The sequence below is a fragment of the Silurus aristotelis genome (assembly GCF_946808225.1).
Source record: "Silurus aristotelis genome assembly, chromosome: 16".
Taxonomy (NCBI): Eukaryota; Metazoa; Chordata; class Actinopteri; order Siluriformes; family Siluridae; genus Silurus; species Silurus aristotelis.
The window spans coordinates 6,341,628-6,367,485 of record NC_139589.1 but is presented as its reverse complement, the minus strand read 5'-3'; the positions used below and the strand labels follow the sequence as shown (position 1 = coordinate 6,367,485).

At 39.2% G+C, this 25,858-nt stretch overlaps 1 protein-coding gene across 6 annotated transcripts; it reads left to right on the top strand.

The window, feature by feature from the left end:
- The first annotated feature begins 816 nt into the window (after positions 1-816).
- Positions 817-23,664, top strand: cxxc5a (CXXC finger protein 5a). Of its 6 annotated transcripts, none has more exons than XM_083565475.1 (3): positions 817-1,467; positions 9,077-10,171; positions 22,241-23,664. In XM_083565475.1, exons 2-3 carry the CDS (start codon positions 9,314-9,316, stop codon positions 22,280-22,282), a joined length of 900 nt encoding a protein of 299 aa, XP_083421601.1. In that variant the 5' UTR covers positions 817-1,467; positions 9,077-9,313; the 3' UTR covers positions 22,283-23,664. The 6 variants fall into 6 exon arrangements, with proteins under 6 accessions (XP_083421601.1, XP_083421600.1, XP_083421596.1 ...); XM_083565474.1 differs by having other exon boundaries at positions 820-1,155; XM_083565470.1 differs by having other exon boundaries at positions 821-1,155; positions 22,238-23,664.
- The last annotated feature ends 2,194 nt before the right edge of the window (positions 23,665-25,858 follow it).

Here is a 25,858-nt window from a genome sequence, read left to right as displayed (position 1 = left end):
CCGTGTGTGTGCGTGGACACGTTCGTGCAATCACGCAACACCTCACACACACACACACACACACACTATCCAACTTTTTGGGCACCTTCTTAAAAATCATCTATTGCAAGTGGCGCCAATATTAAACCTTAAAAAAAAGAATTAATTTTAAATATTTCAAATGTATATTTTAAAATCAGCATAATGTTGTTACGTCATAATGATCGTATTATGCAAATACGTTGCGTATATTGGTAATTTATATTTTCAATAAAAAAAATAAAACCACTGTAGAATAATTAATAATAATTATAATAAAATGCGTCATTCTAACTGCACGTTGCTCGGTGATTTATTTTCCCGCAAAATCGGAGCAATCCGCAAAGCCGGGCGCTTTAATAGCGCCACCGGGGAACCACGTGCGTGTGTGTTTGACATTGTTTGACTGTAAACATGAATGTGTTCAAAGAAAGTTCGGTCTTAAAGAGGTATGAGGACCATATCAACTTTTTGCTCGCCGTGCAGCTCGAGTCCATAGGCTGTGCGCAACTGCAACGCCAGGCGCGAGGAACGGCTCCTGATCACGCGCAGCCGGAACAATAGCGTGCCAACGCGTTTACGTGCACCTGGCGACAGAAAAATAAACATCACAGCGAAAAGTGTTACGTTTTTCCCCCACGCAAATAAAAAAAAAAAAAATACCGTGTAAGAAATAGTGGGGTCTTTGTCACGGTTTGTTCGTGTTCTCTCCGTGTGTGTGTGTGTGTGTGTGTGTGTGTTTGCCCCCCCCCCCCCCGTTTTCCGCCCTCGCGCATCGCGTGGGAAAAACTCCAGTTCGGTTTTTACGTGAAGCTCCAAAAATCTATGAAATGTGTTTGCATGCTCGTCTCCGTGAGCGGGGATGTAGAGGTGGGATTGCGAGAGCGGAGAGGGTTCGAGAGCCCACGCGTTCAGGCGTCCAGGAAAGGGGGGAAAAAAGTGCGTTTGGACGTGATTCGCCGACCTGCTTCGGCGCGCTCTCGCCTGGCTCAGGAGCTCGGCGCTTTTTTCCCTGGGAGCGCACGGATCGTGCGTGACGTGGATCGGCGCGGCGGTGGATCGGATCGGATCGGAGACGCACCGCTCGCTCGGACGGACACTCGGAGCCCTCCCCCCCATTAGCTCGAAGCCGTCTCGGTAGGTGCGAATAATAAAAAAAAAAAAGAAGAAGAAGGAAAGGAAACAGGGAACGCGTTTATGCGAATATGCAGATTTATAGAAGGGGCGGGTGGACAGGGAGTAGAGGGGATCATAGTTTGGTGAAGTCTCAAAAGTTGGCGTGTCATCTTTACTGATGATCAACTGGTCTGGGGTAAAGGAGAGAGGGAGAGAGGGACAGAGAGTAAGAAAAAGACAGAGAGGGAGAGAGGAATGGTTCCGCCGTGCGCTCACGCCGCCGTACCCCGACCGCCGGCACTGCGCTTTTACGCCGCCGAGACCAGACAAAAGGTATATATTTATATTCGAATGTCACTCGGATTTCGCTACCTGGCTTTTTTTTGTACCTGATGCATTCCTGGCTGCGCGTAAAACACCCGTTTCCTTCCTGTTTTTTTGGCTGTTTCAAGTATGAGATCTGTACCGAACGCTTTAAAACCCTGCGTTTGATATTTACCGGGTTGTTGTGTGTCTGTGCGTGGGGGTGTTTTCCCCCCTCCCTCCCTAAAAGATTATCACGAGGTTTTAATTGCCTGGTTGGATTATTGTTTTTTCCAGAGGACACTGGGCGTTATTGCCGTCTCACCGTGCCAGGGGGGGAAATATTTGGCACCGGAAGCGCGCGGAGGAACCCTGCGTGTTTAGGAGGACAGGTGGGCTCCGGGGTGTGCGATGATGCGCCGCTGTACGGCAGCGGAACTTTCTAAGAGCAGCGCACCTGTGCAGCATGGAGACCTTCTCCAGATCAATCTCAAATAACGCAGAAAGCCGTTAAACTAAGCCTTAAAGCGCACAGGAAACGTGTTGCTGAGCGAGTTGAGGATATATGATGAGTGCGCGCGCGCGCGTGTGTGTGTGTGTGCCTTGGTCTCCGCTCATCTCGCCATCACTCATTCAACTTTGGTCATTAACTGGACAAGTTTTCATTTCATTTCAACTCGATGCTGAAAGTGCCGATGTTGCTGACGCCTGAACGCGCGTCAATTGCTCCTTCACATCAGCGTGTGTGTGTGTGTGTGTGTGTGTGTGTGTGCGTGCGTGTGTTAAATTGAGAGTGTGAGGGAGTGGAGGGTGGTGGTGGTGGTGGCTGGGGAGGTGCGTGTGTGTGTGTGTGTGTGTGCGTGTGTGAAATTGAGAGCGTGAGGGAGTGAGAGAAGGGGGGCAGGAGTGTGTGTGTGTGTGTGTGTGTGTGTGTGTGTGAGAGAGAGAGAGAGAAAGAGAGAGAGTGTGTGACCGCTCGTCTTTAGGGGAGTGATGCGTTAGATTCCGCATTACCTGGACTAATAAGCATCTGCCTGCGTGACGTCTCGAGGCAACCTCAAGTAGATTTTTCCTCCTGCTTGTGCTGTCAGGCTCGCAGGCAAGAGGGCGTCTCAACACTCTTCTTTTTTTGTTTTTGTTTTGGGTCATTTTATTGTGCAAGTGAACTGAATTTTCTCCTTAAAAATACTTACACTATTGGAAACACACTCTGTCTAATTATAAATAGGCTACAAATTGAGAAATTGATAAACAGCACACAAACAACAAACAACAACAACAAAAAACACACTCAAATCCAAATCATCCTGTTATTGATTTCCGTCTCAAAGCTGGAGATGTTGGGATTAATGTGGCGCGTGTACGTGGACGGCATGGGGCGTGCAGAGGAGCCGGTTCTGATGGGTTGGCTCTCCTGCAGAGGAAGACCAATTACTGACACACACACACACACACACACACCTCCAGGGAGGAAGCGCGAGCTGTGGTTACGAACAGCTTCTTCTGACGGGATCGGTGTAGTGCTGAAAAACTGCTACAGTAAACAAGGGGAATGTTTCTGCGCAAGGGTGCTGGCTGCTTTTTATAGTCTTGTACACACTTTGTAAGTATGTAATAACTCGACACCGTAGGTGGAAGACTAGAACCTGTGTTATTACATGCTTATTACATGTGTACAACATGTGTACAACGTGTGTGTGCTCATGTTTTAGAAGAAATATATACAGCAAGTATATATGTAGTATGAGGATTTCCATTCTAGTTAAATATTAATCAGGTAAATGAAGTATTTAATGAAGACAAAACGTCTATTTAAGAATTGAACTGAGAGCAGTGACAGTTCCCGAAGCTTCCATATAACTTTTTAAGTATGGCTTACACCAGGGATGTTGGTGACATGTCTGCAGATCTTTTTGATATGCTCAGTTTTTATTTCTAAAAAAAAAAGGCAAAAAATATTTTTATGCCTTAGCTTAATTATCCAACTCCTTCTAAAAATCAGCTTAGCCCTAAACATTTTGTTAGCTTTTCCCTTTAACAGGCTACCAGTGAAGATACGATAAAGACCATGTAAACCATAGCCAGTACCTTTGAAAGACTTTCTATACAAACATTATTTCATGAAAGTATTTAAAATCTTTAGGATTTATTTGGAATGGAATCAATACCGAACTAACTTTGATTGATTTGCAATTGAGCACTTTATTTATTTATTTATTTATTTATTTATTTATTTATTTATTTATTTATTTATTTTTGCCTTGTCATCATTTTTGTCTCTAGCACTTTTACCAGAGTTCCTCCCAAGACAGTTCTAGAAAACTTCAGTCTGTTTCACAGTTTATGCTTGAAGGTTTCTTGGACACTGCTTAATTGGGTTTTGGCCTGAAGGGCTTGTGGCATAATGACCTGTTACCTGAGAACCTCAGCCCGCTTCACCTGGTTTTGCCAGACTCTTATATAGCCAAATAATATTGGTAATGATGTGCCCAGCCTGCTTAGATTACTTTATATGGTAAAACATAAGACTATAACAGCTTTCTGGTTTTAATTAACCCTTTTACACCCAGCTCCCTTTCGACACAAATAATGTAATGTAAACCTCACAAAAATAATCTTTCCTTCTTCTTTTTAAAACTTACAGCAAAAGTATGGCAAAACCGGATTCCCAATGGCTTCCCGATGGCCTTTAACAAGGAATCGGTGGATTTTCTCTGAATTCTTTTGCATTTAAATTGATAATTTCATGGCCATTACAATGGATGCTAAGTCTGAGGGCTTTCCTAGTAATGATTCAGTTTCAGTTCATTTACTTTATATAAATGTACAGTGCTGTTTAGGTGCTAGTACAGTAGTCCCAATTGGTAAATATACTTCCTTTGTAGCTGTGACCTCAGTTGATGCAATTAACCTCATGTTTAATTGCTATTAATTAATGTTGTTTAAGGGAACCATATATCCTTGAACTAACCAACAAGACACATGATTGTTTATATGTATTGTAGAAGCATTAACCATAGTGATTTGAAGAGACGTGATTTAACTAGTGCACATTCAAGGAAACACCCGTGTAATTATAAATTGCTTTGTGATGATAGTATTGTATTAACTGTTTTACACGTTCACATAATCTATAATAGAGTTTGTAGTCCAGTGCCCAGGAACTAGCTTATCTTATATCTGTATAAACATTAACAAATTGAGAAACGCCAATAAGCAGCTGTTTAAAAGTAAAACGTTTAACACATTAAGGAAAAGGTGTAACGCAAAGGTTAGAAAAAAAACATAGTGCTTTGTCATCTGTCATCATTGGAGCTGTACAAATGGTGTGGTGAATCATATTGTTACAAAGCTGTTATTCATCGTAGAATTACAGCTGTCTGAAGAAGAAAGAAATTTAACAGCATGTTTACTCAGCAACTGAAACCTCAGTATATCCTCATAAGACTGATTTAATTTAGACTGTAAACAGGAAGCAAGGCTAGGACAGTTCCCCAAACTCACCGCTGGAGGTAACACAACACTAAACCAGACTTTCTTTTATTGTGTTTTGCCTCAACATATGATGACAAAACTGAGGTGCAATTAGCTTATTATGTTGCTTCTGATAACAGGATATACTTATCCTTTGTCATTCAACTCACCCTCAGATTGATTTTTTTGGATGTATTTTTTGCTAATTACATCTCTTTTAAAACCCTTTTCTATCGGAAACTGGATACTCAATGGCGACGCAATGGCAACAACAAACCAATTTTATTCAAATTTTTGGATTTAAATGAATCATGTTCGTGTCTGACTGCTTCAATACTAATGATTCAATTAGTTTCTGACAGCACCATATGCAGATCTATTGCTTTAATGAACTCACACCACATGAAACTATGTCACTATCCAGGCATCCTGTTTGTCAGTTTATTTTTATTTACAATTTTGTCTTTTGTGCTCATTTATTCAGCGATACATTCATCCTCAAATCCATATGCTGGTATGGTCATGTATGGCTGAATATTCTCCCAGGTCAAACTGATATATTCTTTTTCTGTGCAAAAGTCTTGTCTTTGTCTTTGACCTTTCTTCGACCTCTTGCTATGAGTCACATGGTTGTCCACATGACTGCACAGTTAATAACTGCTAAAAGGCATTTATTCAGCTCACGCTGAATTTCTGAACACAGGTGGGCTGAGGAACTCGAGGCTCTGAAAGGCACTAACACTATCACACGTACTTTACTCTTACTCCGATATTGTGTAGGATGTAGCCTGGTTCACAGATTTGGGGCAACAGTGTATGAGATGGAAGGGTTTATTTATTTTTTTTGGACAGTTGAAGATTGGGAAAACATTGCTTAATTCATTGGCTAAATCTTTGTGCCTACTGTAGCATCAAATTTCCTTATGGTGACTGAGAATAGTGGAACCCGATGTGGCCTGCTAATGTTGAAACCCATCCTACTTAAGATTCAAAGCAAATGTGCATTCTGAGATGTTTTTCTGTTCACCAGACTGGTAAAGAGTGGTTCTTTGAGTTAACATAACATTTCTGCCGGGCATCTTTTGTGTAGACACTTTTTGGAAGATCAACACTTTTTTAAACTAGTCTGTCTGGAACCAACAACCATACCATGGTTAAAGTGACTGAGACCATATTTTCCCCAATTTCCCCAAAGAGGTTTAAACATTAGCTGGAGATATTGAACTGTATCAGCATCAGTGTATGCTTTGTGTGGCTGTCAAGTAATTGGAAAAATCAACAGGTCTATTGGGTGTAATTAATAAAGTGTCTGATAAATTTGTAGTTCAAATACTACAAATTTATACTGAAAGAAGTAATACTGAAAGAAGATCGGAGAGATACTTTGCTGTCTCATATTCTCTTTCAATGTGTGAATTGGTTCTAAAAGATGTGTTAATGGACAGAGGGAAATCAAAAATTACTTGCTGCTGAGTGTGGCTCTTTATAACTGATGGTTCAGTAAACAGCTAGTGTTTATAGATAGTCTATTTTTTTAACAGTGCCAGCAACTGCTGTGGAATTATTTATTAGTTTTAACTATTTGTTATTAAAATAAGAAGACTTTCATATTAGTTTTAAGATTAATATTTCTTAGTAGTCATTAAAATATAAAAAGAGGGTTTTTTTAGTCTGACTGATTTTTTACTCTTAAATGCTATCAGGGTTTGAGAAATAATCAATAAAAATAAAAAAAACTTTTACAACCAGACACTTTATATACTATTGTGTACATTTTAAAACAATTACTTTATTTAAATCGATCTAATCATTCTAGTCCATTTTCATTGTCTTCTAATGGTTTTTTGTTTTCACCTCAAAATTAAGTGTACTTGGGAAGTTAGTTAGGGAAGTTAATTAGGGAAGAAGAAGCTCTTGGACTTTTGATAAGAAAAGTTGTGAGATCAAATCCCATCACCACCAAGCTGCCACTCCTCGGCCCTTTAGCAAGGCCCTCAACTGCTCAGTCAGATGAGGTTTGGATTAAGGGCATCTGCCAAATGCCATTACTGTAAATACTTCAAATGACAGCATTGCACATTGCACAGCATCATGTTTGGCCTTTACCTTACATTATACCTGTGATGTTAAAAGATTGAACTATAAGTACAGTTGATGACCAATCAATCCAAAAAGAGAAGAGCATATGTTTGTCATGTTGTTCGAAGCCTGGAGAGGTGAAACATAGCCTATTAACAGATTAATGTGCTTTCTAACGAAGTTATAAACAAACCAAGGTTTTCAAATTTATAGCAAGACTGACCCAGATAAGAGCCCTATTCTAGATGGTAAGAATGGTGTTTGGGGGGGATGGTTGGTCACTGATGGTGTGTGGCCAATTGTTGGCTCCATGCAACATCTATGCGAGTGGAAAGGATTTTAAACGTGCCATGTTGTTGTTCTCCGCCAGAATGCAAAAGAACTCAAAGGCTGCCAGCGATGAGCTAGCAAGGTCTTGGTAAGACGTGATTTTTCTGAAGTTTCGAGCATCCAAATGAAAGTGTTGGCGCACAGAGCGAGTTGAACGGATAAGAAATGTGGCGGTGGGGTTGTGCTATGGACCCGTGAGATCTGTGTGTGATGGGGTTGGCTTGGCAGGCGGGAGGCGAAGCTGCCTGGCTCAGCGTGGCCACTGGTCAGGAACAGAACGAAAGAGAGAGAGCGAGCAAAAGATGGACTGGCTGTGGTCCACTGGCGCCACAGACCCCTGAGCTGTGGAGAATGCGGGGGCTGCGCTCCTGCCTTTGAAGCTTTACCTCCCACTAATTCTGGCCTTCCAATTTCCACACACTGCGTAGACACAGCCCCCCCCATCCACCCGCTTAGCCCTTCCTCCCCTTCCCTTTTGTTTCCCTTATAAGGCCAGGGCTAGCCATTTCCTCAGCGGGATTGTACGTGTATGCGTGTCCGTGGTCATTGTTTATGGCAGTAAAACTGATGAAAAACAATAAAAGTCTTTTTTTAATTAAAATGTTTGCGATCAAACAATTCGCATTTAAATTCGCAAACAATTCGCAAAAGATATCTCCAGTGTCATTCACTTCACAGGCGTTGCTAATGTCTGCAGATAACTTGTTGCACAGATTTGTGTATGTTTTATATTATAACTCTTAGCTCAGCTGTTAAGTATTTTAGCCAGCAATGTGAATGACCGATCCACTGCCTGATAGACCTCATTAGAGGTGCAGATTCTAACACGACGGAGGAATGTGACAAGCAAGACGTGACGTTTCACTCTGGAGAAGTCATGAAACTGAGTCCTAGTACGTGACTACAGAGATGAAATCATGGCATATTATCAGGAAAGAGTTTATAGACTGTGTGCTCTAATGTGTGTGAACGTGCATTTATGAGAACCTGAACAAATTACGGCACCCATTTTTTTCAAATGTACTGTATATTAAATATGAATGTGGACAAACTTTCATTTTATTTAAGTTACAAACTGCATTAAATAATAACTGTCACTTATTTAATAATTAGTATGAAATATTAATTTTGACATTGTTGTCAGTTAAAATACACTGTGTGACTAAATCTGAGCTAAATTATGAAATTCTCTTACTGTTACCTTCAAATTTATGTCAACTTGTTTCTAATGTTAGCATTGGTAGTTAGCAAAGGCTTATTTGTTCTTAAAACTTTGTGTCTGCTTTCCCAAAAGCACTGCCAAAGTATAAAAAATTATACCTTCTTCACTACATTGCATTGATCTACACTGCTTTTAAAAACCCAGGTCCTGAATCATGTCTGTTAAAGTCTGACTCTATCAGTTGTACTCAATACCTTTGTTTATCTTAACTTCGAATGATGAAGGTATACCTCATCTCAGAGGTGGCAAAATAGATCTGACTGAAGAGCTGTATTGCTATGAATCTTCCTATTCAATATTGCCTTACAAATAGGTTCTATCTATTAGGCTAAACTAATGTAAATGCTGACAAATGATTCTAAAGGACTCTCAAACTTTTTAACAAAGCCTTTGGTTAACTGCTAAATATTTTATATGCAAAAAAGATTCTCCAAATGTTTCCAATGGGAAACATTTGTCTTTGTTTCAGGAGGTTTAATGTAGATAAACTAATATATGTTTTATTTTTCCTCCTTTCTCACTTCTTCGTGGTAGTTTACCAGTTGCCAGTAAGAAGATGACGGCTGAGGTCTAAAGCTGGTTGTAAAGTGGTGCCAGGGCCTGGCTGCCATTGGCTGGCCATTTTGTCGAAGAAGAGGCTTCTCCCTCATCTGGGTATCTAGTGGACTGAGTGTACTATCTGGCTCCACCTTTGCTAATCTTCTGTCCCCTCCCCAACCCTACCCCTACCCACCCACAAACACACATACACTCACACCCTGGGGCTGGACCATGTCTGGCGGACGGCCGGAGGGCAGCCGGACACCCGAGGCCCAGGACAAGGATAAAGATAAGGACAAGGAACGGGAGCAGCACAGCTGCAGAGAGAACAGCCCTGTCATTGAGCGCCGCAATCGCAGCGGCATCATTAGCGAGCCGCTCAGCAAAAGTCTGAAACGGTCTCGCACTCTTTCCCAGTACACCGCCGCTTGCCCACAAAACACCAACGGACTGAGTCATAATGGCCAAGCCAAACCCAAGGTCCAGCCTGGCCAGCAAAATCAGCAGCAACAGCAACAGCAGCAGCATCCATCGTCCACGGCTTCAGCTCTGGTCCCTGCCAAAGCGGACCGGAGCCTGGAACAGGCACTTGAAGGACACAACGGCCTACTACACTTTGCCCAGGCAGCAGCGCTGCTTAAGCGTGCAGGCATGGAGCACATGCTGCTCCCTGGGGGCATGGGTGCAGGGGCAGGAGTGGGTGGAGTGGGCAATGAAGCAGGCTCAGGTGACCTGGAGGGTGCATCAGCAGGCGACACTGTGGGGAGCCTTACGGACTTCCCGTACGGCATAAGTGGCGGCTTTCCTTTCAACCCGGCCGGGCTTTTCATCATGACGCCGGCCGGTGTGTTCCTTGCTGACAGTGCCCTGCACATGGCTAGCCTGGCTGAGTATCCAGCACATAGCGAGCTGGCCTCGGCCATAAATGCCGGCAAAAAGAAGCGTAAACGCTGCGGCATGTGTGCGCCCTGTCGGCGCAGGATCAACTGTGAGCAATGCAGCAGCTGCCGCAACCGCAAGACGGGTCACCAGATCTGCAAATTTCGCAAGTGTGAGGAGCTAAAGAAGAAACCATCTGCTGCACTGGAGGTAAGACGAAAAACACTGCTTTGTTCTGGAGGGCAGTAGGGCAAATGTATTCTTAGTAGAAATTTAGTGGTATTTTTGTTATAAGACAGATACAGAATGACTATTCTGTAAAATCTTCAAACAATTTACTATATGCCAAAGTAATCCTGCTAGTGTATCTTTTTTGTGAATGCTTTATCTTGTGCATGATACTGATATTTTTTGGTGCAATGAGTTCTAATAGACAGCTCATCCACTTTTTCAGAGGAAGGGCTTTACACGGTAAAGGTAACTGAACTTTGCAGAGAGCCTATTCCCTTCCTGGAGGTCCAGATTGGTGGGGTTAAAGAGGCAGGTGATGAGGCTTTGGGGTGGCAGGTGGCAGTGGCAGGATTGGGGGAGTGGGTGGAAGGACAGACATGCACCATGGGGACTGCTCTAATCTGTCCACCCACTGTGCCTCACGTCTCTCTCCACACAGCCTGCCTCACTGACAATGCTTGCTGGAGAGCTTTTTGGTAGACTTCTTGAGTATACAATTAAGCCCAGCGCAATTTCAAGACTATGGAAATGATAAGTTTGGAAGGTGTTTGTGTGAAAAGTCATAAAAAAAAAGGCTGGTGCATATGAGATGGACTCCTGGAAAGCATGTGCTTATGCATGAGTATAATAATATATAGTAAGGATGTATGTTTGAAGTAGGAAGAGTAAATTGCACATTTGTAAGTTGTGTTTGACATGGTCCATCTGGCCAAAAAACTGTCATCTGGAGCACCAGGTGCTACAGATGCCCTCTGTTTCTAAGTCTCCAGTCTCTTTTGCCCTCCAAACTTTTGCTAAGGTCACCTAAAGTTGATATGTTTTTTTTTTCTCTCAGACTATGACATGTGTCATTTAGTTATTCATTTGATTAAGTGAAACTTGCTTTAATTATAACAAATCAGTATAAAGTTTGATTCTCTGTTAACACTTTAAATAAAGAACAATAGAATATTTCTGGATAAAGGCACAGCCAGTCGTAAGGCACACATTTATAGTATGTGTTATTGGTTTTAGCAAGCTACTAGGTAACCTTATTTTGAAGCAGTGAACAAAACACTTAACTACAAATGTTTTAAAAATCTGTACAAACATTTTTTAGAAAGTTAGCTAACTCTGTGATTTGTGTGTATCTTTGAGAATTATACTCACTCTTATTGTGATCTTATGTACGTTTTTGCTCCTTTCAGGTAAATTCACACCCCACATTTTTTATAAAGCATTTGTGACGATTAGTGTCAATTTCACAAATGTATCTTTCCATGCTGTGAGACTTTGTTACCTGTGCTTCTTGTCTTTTTTTCTATTCAGCTACATAAAAGTGAAGTGTAAATGTCATAGAGATCGACAGACTGACATTTCGTACATGCTGGAAACTTAAAAATAATACAGTTATTAGCTAGATAGTCCATTTGGTTTTGTGGCTAGTCATGGGTTAAATGGAATACTAGGATCTTATATGATATGCTTGTCCAGAAAAAATGGTACTCAAAAGAGCAAAACGTAGCCATTTGAACAATTACTAGCTGCTAATAATGTGTATTCTATAGGCCACTATGTCTAAAATAGACATTTAAACATTAGCTTGCTGTGAATAGCATGTATCTTGGCATGGTTTCTTTTTCTTTTAGTAGTGAACCACTTAACATTGGATGAGTATTTAAAAAAAGGTCTGTCCTTTTTGTTTGTTTGTATGTTCATAGTTCATGGTAATTTAGGCTAACATGTAAGATAGCAAAAAGAAGAATGTTGAATGGCTTTCTGCCTAATGTATATATTAACATCATCCAAAAGCTTATTAAATATAACTGGGATCAATATTAGGCTGATCAGGGATTCATTTGCCATTTCGCATAATACATGCTTTACTGCTTGTGTTTATTTAAAAATGAATGCATTTAGCCTTCTAAGGCAGGTTAAAAGGCTAAATAACATTTGAAAGAGATCCTAATAGACAGGTAAGATTAATGTCACTAACGCTTTTAAGGGTGATAGAAAATACCATAATTATTTCAGGCTGATCAGGTGGCCAGATGTTTTCCATATAGAACGTGTGTAATGAGTAATAAATGCCTTACAGCTTGTTCATCTGAGGATCTGTTTCAAAGGCTGAATAGCATGCACCTGGCCTTTAAGGCAGCACACATTACACAAATAACATAACGGTAAACACAATTTCTGAAGACATTTTGAAGAGAAGATACATCAGTATGAATAAAAAAAAATATATCATTATTCCAACTAGCTTCTGTATATGCTAACTGCTATCTTTCTCATTCCTTCTGGCAATTACTTAATACCGCTGAATGATGTTAAGTGACATCAGTTAAGTGTGATGATAAGCATTTCAGAGCCAGGGTGGACAAATATAATTATATTTATTAGCTAGCCCACAGTTCATATTCACACATGCTGCTAAGTCTCATGTTTTTGTTGCCTGAAAACTGCCTATAAAATAGTAGTTCTCAAAAAGAAAACAAAAGTATGTGCAGTTATGTAATCATGACTGAAATTTAATTGCTGTCGTTATAACTTAGTCCAATGTAGTCAGCCACATCACGCATTACATTATGTGTGTGGTGCAGTCGATACAATTTTATTACACTATCGAGGTGAAGCGTGCAAATACAAAGATACAAAAAGAACCGTTTCATGGACTTTAGAAACGACATATGATGAAAATGCTTATCCATTTGGCAGGTATGAATAAAAAATTTATAGCCCGGATACAGAATGAGCTTAGTGATTTGTCCTCTTCTGCAGTAATAATGAAAGTACATGGAGCCATTTAGTGGAGTATAAGTAACCATTTGTATTTAAAAGTAGAATTAAATTGTAGAGCTAACAAAACAATTATACTGGGAAAAAGGCTGAATGATTAAATTAGCATGCTGGCTTTCTACATTATAGCTCTTATCTCATGCTTAATATAGTATTACTTGTGTTGTAGTATTATTATATTTCTTTTGCCATTTTTGGAAAGCAATAAATTCAGATTTTTGTAATTACATGTAAATGGATAACAATGTATTGAATGTGTAAATGAATGATATCCAAATGGAATCGGTTCAAGAGTGTTAATATGCAGATTATGCATTACCTCCTCTCTGTGAATTAACTCAAGTTGAGGTAGTATTAAATAGGTGATGAATACGCGAAGGCACTAAAGCGAGCGTACCTTCTCATCCAGAACATGAGCTATGTAATGCGTCATCATTTTGGCACTAATTAATGGTTTTCAAAAATTACGTGCCGATACATATGGGATGCCGGTGTATTAACTTGCCTTCTGGGATTATCCTCCTTCAAAATGTATTAAAAGGCCCTGTGTCAGTCAGAGAGTGACTTAAAATCGTTTTTTTAATGACATTATTACAAGTGCATTAGACGTTTGTAGTCTGTGTAAAATACAGTGTGTTTATAGAGTATAATTTACATTTGACTGGTTTGTACAATTAGCACAATTAGTCCGTCCGTCCGTCCGTCCGTCCGTCCGTCCGTCCGTCCGTCTGTCTAGGAAAGGCTTGCATCTTTGGTTGAAAACTAATAATGCCTTTGGTTCTGGAGTTCATATGTTGAGAAATGGATTAGTTTAGATCAATAGAGGTAAAATATCCCAAATGTCATTTTCATTGTTTTAGGGAACAGTTTAGTAAGTCCACTTTGAGTTTTATGTATTTTCATATGGACTCTTTATTACTCTTTATGATTTTGAAGTACTTTATTCTCATTGTTTCCAGCATTATAATATCTCTTTCTGTCTCTTTTCCCCTCTTTCTTTCTCTCTGCCTTTATCTCTTTCCTCTCTCACTCAGCTTTGGTATTGAGGATTTTGAAACACAATGAACTACTTATTACTTACTAATTATTTAATCATCCTTTCAACATTGAAGATAATAAAGCATGCATTGAGCCATTTGAACATTTCTGCCCTAACCTGTCTCAGACAACAACATCAGATTTTCCCCCAAGGTGCTGCAAAATTGCGTTCTAGAATAATTAAACGTTTGTTTTTTTTGCCTAGAATTAGCACACAATGGTATCATCCACTGTATGGCATAAGGACATGCTGACATAATTTACTTCAAATTAAGTGTAAATGACTAACTTACACTTAACATATAATTTGTGTAACAGGTTTTACATTTTCAAAGAGTAAAAATCAACCACAATATCATAGGAAAGTATGAGAAAAATGACTTGTTTTTCTCTCTGTGGCGTTCAGCATACTTGGATGATGCAACTGTTGAAAATGTCACGTGAAATATTCTGAATATTTCTATGGGGGTAAATGTCTACCTCGAACCTTTTATTGAATATTATTTCATATTTTTTATAGGCTATAAAGGACGAATCATTAAAAAGGATATCTCTTGGATGTGCTTTGCACATTTATTCATGATTTTCAAAAAATTTTAACGATTGCATTCCAAGGTAAATTGTGATCTGTACAGGAAAAAATATTTGTTTGGTTTTTAAGCGAAAGTAGATTTGGGAGGTGTTATTAGCGTTGCAGGTTATTTACCTGAACCATGCAAACACCGTTTGTTGTGAAGGACACTAGCTAAAAATGTTCAAAATGTCTTTTAACTTTACATACTTTTTTGTTATGTCAGTGATGCATGACTCGTCTGATGTCCAAACGTGGGGCGATAAGGCTGTCTCAGCACTTTACATTGTAATTCTGCCTGCCACCAAACTTCTAAATATGCATCACTTTCGTGATCTTGTGTCAAGAGAGGATTGCTCTGCAGGATCCTGATAAAATAATGTGTCTCTGGAGATGTTCTGATACACTGATACAAAGCCTTGTGAATAACAAAAGGTTTGGAATTTAAAATGCTTTGTGCGTGCAAGACTTTTTTTTTTTTTTTTTTTTTTTATCACACCCTGCCAATTTTTTTTTTTTTTTTTTTTTTTTTTTTTACTTTTAACTTTTGGTGCATGAGCTTCATTAACTTTGATTTATTTGCTGTTGATGACATCCATTAAGCAAGTTAGAAACTTTAGATGCACTTGAGTTGTTCGCCAGTCTTCAGACATGACAGTGAATAGGATAGTGCCTGGACGTACCAAAGACATACAGACTTACCAGTGTAATATCGCTTTCATTTCCTAAGCTGCTATAATAGCTGGAAAATTGGGTACAGCGTGAAGCTAAAGCACTGCTTTAGGGGCCACTTTGTCTGTGTGTGTGGAGTCAAACAAGGTCATGGTGTGCAATGGGATCAAAGTGCCATCTTACATTACAGTAATTAAACGCGCAACGAGCCTTTTGTAAAACAGGTGGCGGAAGCAATTCAGTCGCCTTCCTCAACGTCTCTACGAAGGTTTTGTGTCTGTTCTATCGCTCTCGTGACTCCAGTTTTTTTTCCCCACAGCTCATCAGACGTGTTACCTGTTAGAGTAATTCCATTATTAAACTGTACAGACTGAGCATGTGTTTTGACAAGATGCACAATTGGTTGGCTTGCAAAACGGCCATTTCTTTCTAAACAAATACTAATTCCTGGCACAAGCCCAGAGTGATACAGTTGGCATACATGCCGACTCTAATTAAGATCATTTGAAGCTGAAATTAGTAAGCACATAAACATAGCACGTTGTATAGATGTGAATGTTGCAAATATTTGAATGTGACAGAATGGATGTTTACATTTTTGAGTATAATGGTGGATCAGAGCGAAATTGGCACTTTATCGGTTGATGCCTTGTTTTGTTTTGAGTCTGGTTTGCTAAGGGTTTTCTAAAGATAGTTAAGGGAACCAAAAAAAAAAAAGTAAATAAAAAACAGGATTTATGGGTCAGAAATATAATCACTGTGTTATAATAAGCAAAGAGATAGAAATAGCAAAATATTTCAAAGGCCCTCAATACGGAGTCAGTGCTAAATAAATACAATAATAATATGAAAATTTTTTTTATTTTATTTTCTTAAATAATTTTGTGAAATAAATCCAGCATTTCATTTACTTTTACAAAAATCTTTCCAGTTTTGCAGTTCTGTTGTTTGTGCCTCATTTCTTATTTTAGTAAAAAAAAAAAAAAAGTATGTCCTGCAACCCATAATACAGAACTTGTTTGCTCACATCCTGCAGTTGGGTCAATTCAGGGTCAAATCGCTTTCTCACTGCAATCAAACACAGTGGCCTGAGACCACTTTGCTCAGATGGTCTCGGACCGGTTGTTTTAGTCCCCACCTGAGTGTGATTGCTGTGTTGTCACCTGTCCAAACGAACCGCACCAAGGGTTGGACTGCACAAGGGTTTGACTCAGACAGTGTAAATGCTGCATATGATGCTGCATATGAAAGCGCTCTAGTTAGACCATGGAGCCTGTTTGTAAATCACACTATAGTTCCTCACCTGCATGGATCCATATGGATTCTTGTGTTTGTGAAACCATCTAAGAGTGTGGGCTAGTGACATTTGTGGCCTGTGTATAGCAACGTATATAGGTGTAGGTATGGGTGTGAGTGTGTGTTTGTAAAGGTGTTGGTGGGGTTAGGAGAGAAACAGACAGGATAGACAGAGGGAGTATGTGGGTATTGCTGCAATCTTTGAGGGGTTGGTGGATCTCCAGGTTTCATCGTCTGTATCGTTGCCTGAGTGAAGGCCGTATAAAACCAGTAGAGAGAGAGAGAGAGAGAGAGGGAGAGAGAGAGAGAGAGAGAGAGAGAGAGAGAGAGAGAGAGAGAGAGAGAGAGAGAGAGAGAGAGAGAGAGAGAGAGCATGTGAGTGAGAGATAGTTATAGAGAGAGGAGGGGGTGGTGTGCAGTGCGCCACCTCACACCTCTCTGATGTGTCTGAATTTATTTTGGGATCACTCAGTTTAAACAGCAATAGGAGAAGCACAGGAGAATAAGAACTGGCCAGAATGGCTTGACACACCCTTAAACCAAAACTTCCATCAATACTCAAAATCCTGACTTGCATACTTACCCCAACACCTTTTCTGGGACCTACTTTAAAACACCCCAAAATGTATTCTGACACCTGACCCAGTGCTAACGCCGACGCTTATCTTGATTATTACACCAGCACTTATCCTAAAACTTATCACACTGCTAATATCAAAACTAATTACAACACTTGTCATGCTTGTGCCCTTACATATTATTCTAATATTAGCTTACCCCAACACTTATCTCAAGACCGACCACAATACTTAGTTCCTCTGAATATATATCATAACACTTTTATCTCATTGCTTACTTCAGTATGTGTAACAGTGTTTATCCTAATGCTTAATCAAACGCTTGCTTCACCATTTATCCTGGTGCTTCGATTCAAAACTCAATGTGACACCTACCCCATGACTCCTTCACTCCCAACACATTCCGCTTTATTGACGCCACCATTTACACCACCAATGCTTTTTTTACATTTACTAACTCCCGACCTAATGCTTGACCCAGTGCGTATATTACAGCAAGTAATTCAATGCCTATCCAAAGCACTGGTTCCAAATTTACCCAAATGCTTGACCCAATATTCACACCTACATTTATTCCAATGCTGACCCTAATGCTTAGATCAGATCTCAGAATTTCTTCTAGTCCTTGGTTATACAGACACTTCCTCTGTGTGTTTAAGTGTGTTTAAGCGTATTGTGTTCTTAATGGGTTGTTTGTTTACATTTACTGTACATTAACGTCACGATGGGTGCTCACTTTCCCGACTTCATTCCAAGTGTAGATAATAAGGAACGGGTGCTCTGTTTACACAACTTGCTTTGTGTCTTTGCGTCATTTGAAAGGGTGATTGATGTAATATTAGGCTGTATTAAGACCACAGGGTAAGGAATCTCTTAGCCACATGTATAAAACAACCCAAAGTGTGTTTAGACCGTCTGACATGCTCTTGTCTGTGTATGAATGAAGAGGATTCACCGTTTATTTTATGCTCTATAGAGTTTCTATAGTGAGGTGCTAGCGAGATGAAGAGTAGGAGACCACCCACAGCAGGTGGAGCGCTGCTACTTTTATTGTAAAAATCAATGAGCTGAGATCAAAATCTGATTTCAATAGGGTAAAAATGGACAAACGTGGAAGGGTCACTGGGCTAGGAGTATCCAACTGCTCCTCTCCAAGACCACGTGACAGCCTCCACTATTTACACAAAGCATGGGTCAAAGATCATGGGTCATGGGTCTTCACTAGTGAGTGAGTCTTGTGAGAGGGTAAGGCATTTTTATGCTGACTTCTTAAGCGGCCGCTGGTTCGTAGGTCACTATTGACATAGCGCCAGTAGTTGATGTGTAACATGCTGATGACAAGCAGTTTAAGATGTCTCAGAAGTGACATCATGACATTATAACATGAGATGGACATTTTTCTCCACATTAATTTAGTTTTATGAAATCAGAATGAGATCAGAACTACACGAGGACACTTGTTTTCCAGTCATTCTAGTAATGATTTCTAATGTTTCTTGTTTCTTTTTCTTTATTTGTCACCTCCAAAAATGGTTTGAGATGAGGAATTTGAATCTTCGATCACATGCTGAATTATAGTAAAAAGGAAAAAAGTTGTGAAGTGAGTAAACAAATGGTAACTCTGGATTAAAACGAACTGACAAAAACTTTATAGTGATGGACAAATTTAGATATCAAATTCATAATTCACAACATAACAATTTTGAAGTTCATACTTGGCAAAGTAAGCTATCGATATAAATGTGTTTTCGGATTTCCTGTTGTTCCTTGTAATTGTTTCCTATAAATCATGGAGGTTGTTCTTGTTTTGTTTTGAAAATAAGAAGTATTCCTTTTATTCTGAAAGTGTCAAATCAGAACAGTGTAAAAATTTCTGTTGCCTGTTGATTATTTTGGAAAGTGTAGTCAGATTTAACATGAGTAAAGTTTATAGTGCTTGTGTCTGTTTGTGTATTTATTTGTGAATGTGGGTTACTCTGACTGAGTGAGATTGTGTGGGCTAGTGTGTGTTTGACTCTGTGTGTGTGTGTGTGTGTGTGTGTGTGTGTGTGTGTGCAAGAGGAGACATGTGAGCTACTCTTGGCTTGGGGCAGTGTTAGTGAATGTGTGAGATTCTCTGCCGCAGTAGTGTTGCCTTTGGGAGGGAGGCGACAGCTCATCTCCACAGCCATGCCTCAGTACACACAAGCCCTGCCCTAGTCTCAATACCAACTACCGCACCTACATAAACCCTCGATATAGCCTACTACATCCAGACGTAGCCTCAATACAGTCTACTACATGCACCACACAGTCTCAGTATGTACTAGTACACAAACACATCCTCAATACTCCCTACTACACCTTTTACCAGCTTCAGTGCACCTTACAACATCTTTGCATAGCCCCGTTACGCAGTATACCTACACACACCCTTAGTACATTATACTCTACATTGAAACAGCTTTAACACTCAAAACAGCATAAGAATACATCATCAAAACTCAATACTGCAACTGTGCCAACTTCAATTCAGCCTACTGCACCCTACACACAATCTCAATACAGCCTACCATTACTAGTATATAGAACTTACTGCAACTTTGCACAGCATCAATACTCTATAGTATACCTTCACACAGCCACATTCCAAACGGATACACCTAAATACAACATCTGTACTCAACACTGCACGCACACACAGCATAATTTCTCAATACTGTGTCTACACAAAGCATAAATACCCAACACTGGAGTAAACAGACAGCACAAATACTTAATATGGCACCTACACACAGCCTCATTGCTACAGTTACTGCCAGTCTTAGTACTCAAATACTGCACCAACACAGCACCAATAGTCAATATTACACCTATACACAGCATAAATACTCAATACTACAGTTAAAGCCAGTCTCAGCACACAAATACTGCACACACACAGCATTAATAATCAATATTACACCTATACACAGCATAAATACTCAATACTACAGTTATAGCCAGTCTCAGCACACAAATACTGCACACATACACACAGCATCAATAATCAACAGTAAACCTATACACAGCATAAATACTCAATACTACAGTTATAGCCAGTCTCAGCACACAAATACTGCACCTCCACACAGCATTAATACTCACTACTTGAGTACTCATTAGTACTCAGTACTACATGATTACAGACCCTCAGTTCTCCATACTGCATCCATTAACAGCCTCAATGTACCTTGGTACACCCACAAGCAGTCTTTCTCTATACTCAGTACTACAACTTTACACTGCCCTAGTACAGCCTTCTACACCTTTTTCTGCTTAAACACTCAATACTACATCTTTACTGCAACATGCTCTAATAATAACACACTTTAACACAGCCTAATACACCTTTACTCAGCTTCAGGACAACCTTCTACACTTAGACACAGCTTTAATACACCAGACTTCACTTTCTCACAACTTCCATACATCCCAATTCATCTACACACATCCACAATACAGCTTACTACAGCTGCACACAACTGTAATACACCACACTTTAACTCCTCACAGCTTCCATTACACCCAGTAAATCTATACAGCACCTCAAAACAGCCTACTACAGCTGCACACAACTTTAATACACCGCATTTCACTTTCTCACAGAATCCATACATTCCAATACATGTACACACAGCCTCAATACAGCTTACTACATCTACACACAGCCTTAATACAGCTTACTACAGCTACAAAAACTTTAATACACCACACTTCACCTTCTTTCAGCCTTAATACTCATTACCTCACCTACACACCGCATAAATACTTAATATTGCACTTACAGAAAGCCTTAATACTCAGTGCTGCAGGCATACACAGCCTTTATACTCCATACTAAATCTTTGCACCAGGCTACACCTAAATACTTAATACTACACCCACATAGATCCCCATTACGCCTTTATGCAGCGTTACTACAATACTGCAATTTTGCACAGGCAAAATACTCAATACTACACCTACATACAACCCCAGTATTCAATGCTGCACTTGCCTGCAGGCACAATAGTCAGTCTACATCTACACACACTTTTTCTGTTTGCCTTAAGAGTACAACTACATTTTTTCATTGAATACATTTAGAAACTGTGAGCCGTACATTTTCCTTACTCCCATCTCTGTCACACACGTGACCTGAAAAGAAACTGAGGGCTGAAAGTGCATTAATTAATAATAATATATAACTTTGTAAAGGATATGTTGACCAAATGTTTTTCAGTATTATTTGTAATTAATAATTGGACAATAATTAATCTTGATTTGAAAATACAGTATTTTTTTTTGCACAAGAAGTAATATTGGCAGTTTTTAAAGACCTTGTCAGTATTGATAGCACAGAATACATGATTAATACCAGAAGGAAACGTCCAGAAAATGAAAAGCCCTTATATCTGATTAGTCAATACAGATACTATACATTTTTGAACACCAAAATATTCAACTAGATATTGGACTAAATGGGAATTGAAGTACTTCCTGATATTTGCCTGTTAAATTTTTAAGCTAACAGAATGTCCAAAATGCGCTGTGCTAGGCTCAATACAACACGTACCTACGGCTACAAAAAAACTATACAGCACCTAGTGTTCACAAAGCCTCTATACTCAATACACACCTACACACAGTGCGGCTGCACTCATTTAGCTGACCACAGCCTTGTCCCAGTCTGTCTGGGATTCAGAAGCAGGCTCTGGTAAACAAGGCGGGTACGGAGGGGAAAGTAGAAGCGAGACAAAGAGACACAGATAACGTGAGGGAGTGTCATGAGTGTGAGTAGTGGGGTGAGAGCTTGACGTGACTGCGTGGTGACTAAATAATAAATGTGCCATATCAGGTTTCACGTGGAGCCAAGGCCATGGCCTGTGGCTGGGGGAAGGGAGGAAGGACAGGAGGGACAGCACATATGAGATGCAGAGGTTTTTAGCAGGAAAAAAAAGAACTGGAAAGTGGAACACAGGCAGACAGGAAATAAAGCCAACTTTCTGCTCGCATAAAAGACTAAATGCTATAGCACCTTCTTAAAGTATGATGTCTTAATTGTAATTTCCTGTCTTTTTTTCTTCCCTTCTGGTCTTTTCTTTCTCTAAGAAGGTGATGCTGCCGACAGGCGCGGCGTTCCGGTGGTTCCAGTAGGGCTGCGAACTCTGACCTTCACCCAAAGCTCTGCCATCAAGTGCAATGCTAACTCTTGCTTGGACCGATTCCAACACCAACACTGGCTAACAAGCATACAAACTACATCAAAAAAAGAGGAAACAACCACCAGAAACTTCATATAAACACACAAACATGAACACACACACACACACACACACACACACACACACACACAGTACAAACAAGCAGAAACACTACAAAAACGTAATCAATCGAATAATGGATGCACCTACTTATTCCTTGAACCAAAAATTAAACATAATGAAAAAAATAATTATGGCAACTTTCATTCCCTTTTCTATGTTTCCATTTTGGTACCTTTTTGTCCTTTTTCCAGCAGGTTTTTTCTCTCGCTTAAAACATTGGAACAGTTCATTGCCAAACAGAAATGACAGACTTGAGTGTGGACAATCAACAAAAATTTCTGTGTTTGGTGTTAATGTCGTTCACGTGTGGAAAGATACAGTACTTGTGTAGAGAATGTAAATTTTACAGCTATATTTTAAAACTAGTGGCTCATGGCAAGCACTATTGTAATTTTAGCACCGTTGTTCTTACTTCAGCCTCTGTATTTTATTGATTTTTTTTTTTAAGTTGATTTGAAATTTATTGTTTGGAAAAACTGATCAATGTTTGTCATTTATGAAAAAAAAAAAAAGAAAGAAACTATTTCAAGATGTAAAAATATCCCATTTTTCTAAATGGAAAGAAAGAACAAATATATGTTGAGACCCCGCAGTAGTGTATAGTCAGGATAGATGACTGTTGTACATGTGGGGTTGCTACTACTGCAAGCTCCTTGACCGCCAAACCATCCATCTGTCCTAACATTGAAGTCTGCACTGTTTTGCTGTACGACCGTGGCCATACTTTTTGTTACAACGTCGCCAGTGTGCAGGTGTGAATTCATCCTCCTAAGCACTTGGAGACAGCACTTCTTTCTCTGCCCAATTAAACGCACTGAAAATTATTATTATTATTTTTTTTTTTGGTTTATTTTGTTTCTTGGTTACTTTTTTCATGACATTGCCAGTAGCTACATCTTTTAAAATGAACAGCGATGTTTGTATTGGAATTAGAAGTATGGGCTGTTTTTTTTGTGAATAAAAACAAATGCATGTATTTGTGTCAAGAATTTACAGCTCTGTCTACTTGCATGGTTTTTTTTCCTTTTTTTTTTTTTTTTTCTTTTCTTTTCTTTTTTTTTTTTTAAAGAAACAATCACAAATGCTTAAAAAAACATACCCCAAGAGTATGGAAATGTTTACAAATCTTATAGGTTGTTCAGTTTTCAAAAAGGTATAAAAAAAATTATAATAAAAAAACGATTCGACAAGAACTGTCATTTTGAAATGCAACCAAGGCCTGTGATGTTATTTCGGGAACGGGAGGTTATAGTTGCTTAGAGCATATTGACCTAGACGTATAAAATAAAGCGTATATCGCATTAAATAAAGCAGAGTGCTGTTAACCGAGGACAGATATGCAGAGCAGACCCAAAGAGATGCTCCTGCATTACCGAATAAATCTCTTTCTGTGACACAGTCTGACATTTACAGGTAAAAAACACAATTAGAAACGGATGAATAATTGATACTGAGCCAGTATCTCCGATCCACAGCCGGGGTTTTCTGAGCAGGACTGTGAAGGGGATTTTAGGAGAGCATGCTGGAAGGGTTTGAGATCTTCAGTAGAACGTAAGGAGAGCCACTTTTCTGTTCATCTTCTTACTCCAAGTACCATCGGAAAACCTAATTTGAACAAGTAATTATTAAAGAAATTCTGCTCAAACTATCAGAAACTTTAACAGAGAATTATTCACATTTTATAGTTTTACATATGGTCATATTGATTCCTCGTATATGTTAATGTAAATGTGAAACAATTTAAATTCTTGAGAATGGGATATATATATATTGTGCTCTCATACACCAGCAACTGTTGTTTTTTCCTACTGTCCTGTTTCCCTGGAGTATACATATAGTGATTAAACGTAAGAGATCTTTATTATCCATTAATACAAAAACAAAGAATTTTAAACACCTAGCTGGCTGTTGATTTGCACAAATAAGGTGGTAGAAATAAAAGTACATAAGCAGGTAAAACCCCAATTTGGGTCCTTGCATAAAGCTTCACCTTTTAAACTTGGATATTTGCCATGCATGTAGACTTTTTTTTATTTAGATGTTTAAAGTACAAATCTTCATCCATTTCAGTTTAGCACTGAATCAAGTTCACCAAGAAATGTACAGATGAACAGCCACACGAACAGTCCATGAAGTTACTGAACAACTCGAGAACACACCTCAATTATTATAAAACTACAATAAATAGATATTCAGTGTTACCCAGATGAGAATGGGTTTCATTTTGGGTTTGCTTTCTTTCAAGGTTTCTTCCTCGTACCATCTCAGGGAGTTTTTCTTTGCCACTGTCACCACAGATTTTCGCATTAGGGATAAACCTATAGGCACTGTGAAGCTGCTTTGGGACAATGTCCATTGTTAAAAGCGCTACACAAATAAAATTGTATTGAATAGAATGTACAAATGTGTAATATTCTGTGATCTTTTTATGCTACTGATGCCACTGGACCACCGGACTACAGTGTTGAGCTTGATTGACCCTGGCAATACTTTTTTAACATGCTGGAGTAAGCAAAGCCTGTTATAAAACAAGGATCAACTTCTTAACCTCCTTTGAACGCCCAAACACTAACTAATTAGGAAAAGCACGCCGAGGTAAGTTTGGCTACATTTGCTAACATTGTCTGGCTATATTTATCTTAGTTAGTCTGATTTCTTTGCTAATAGTTGCTTAGACAAGCTTAAGTTTTAGGAGCTAGCAAGACAGAAAACCAAATTCTAGGTAATGGAAAATATTGGTTATGTATAAAACACTTAATTTCTGATAATGCATAAGTCCTGCATAAGACAAGCAGACTTACAGAGTTGAAATAAGGTTTTCAGGCAATAACATGTAATTGCCTGGAAATTCCAGTAACAGCTTCAATTATGTTTTAATATGTATTATGTATTATGAATGAACACAAGCATTACTTGCAATCCCTGTAGGGTGCAAGACATGGTGTTTATGAATGATGACATGTCAAGTGGGATAATGTTCAAAGAAGAAGAATAGTAAGGCCAAAGGGTCAAGCCAGCATGCAATCCTGACAGTCAGCAATAAGTAAGAAAAGTTAGCAGAAGTAATTGCAAACACTTCACAGGATTTATTTAACATACAGCAATTACCCTCACATGATGCATTTACTATAATCAGGATTCATTTAACATGTAATCCCCCCCATGAATAATTTATTGTAATGTGATTCCTTTTCAGGATTTGTTTAACATGTACTCCAACCACTCCCAGTTATTTTATCACATGATTTCTTCCCCACATGGTTTACTGTGATGTGATTTGTTTACATGATTAGTTTTTTCACATGTAGGATGTTTTTTCCCCCATTTAAACATTCTCAAGATGTCACATGCTTACTTAAGTTTGCACATGTCTTGTTGCAAAGGCCATGTGCTACCTACACATTAC

What these genes read in the sequence shown, in the direction of transcription:
- cxxc5a (XM_083565470.1), top strand. Translation starts at nt 9,314, where the DNA reads ATGTCTGGCGGACGGCCGGAGGGCAGCCGGACACCCGAGGCCCAGGAC. An exon ending in AACCATCTGCTGCACTGGAG is followed by an intron (nt 10,172 to 22,237) that starts GTAAGACGAAAA and finishes TCTTTCTCTAAG; the next exon opens with AAGGTGATGCTGCCGACAGG.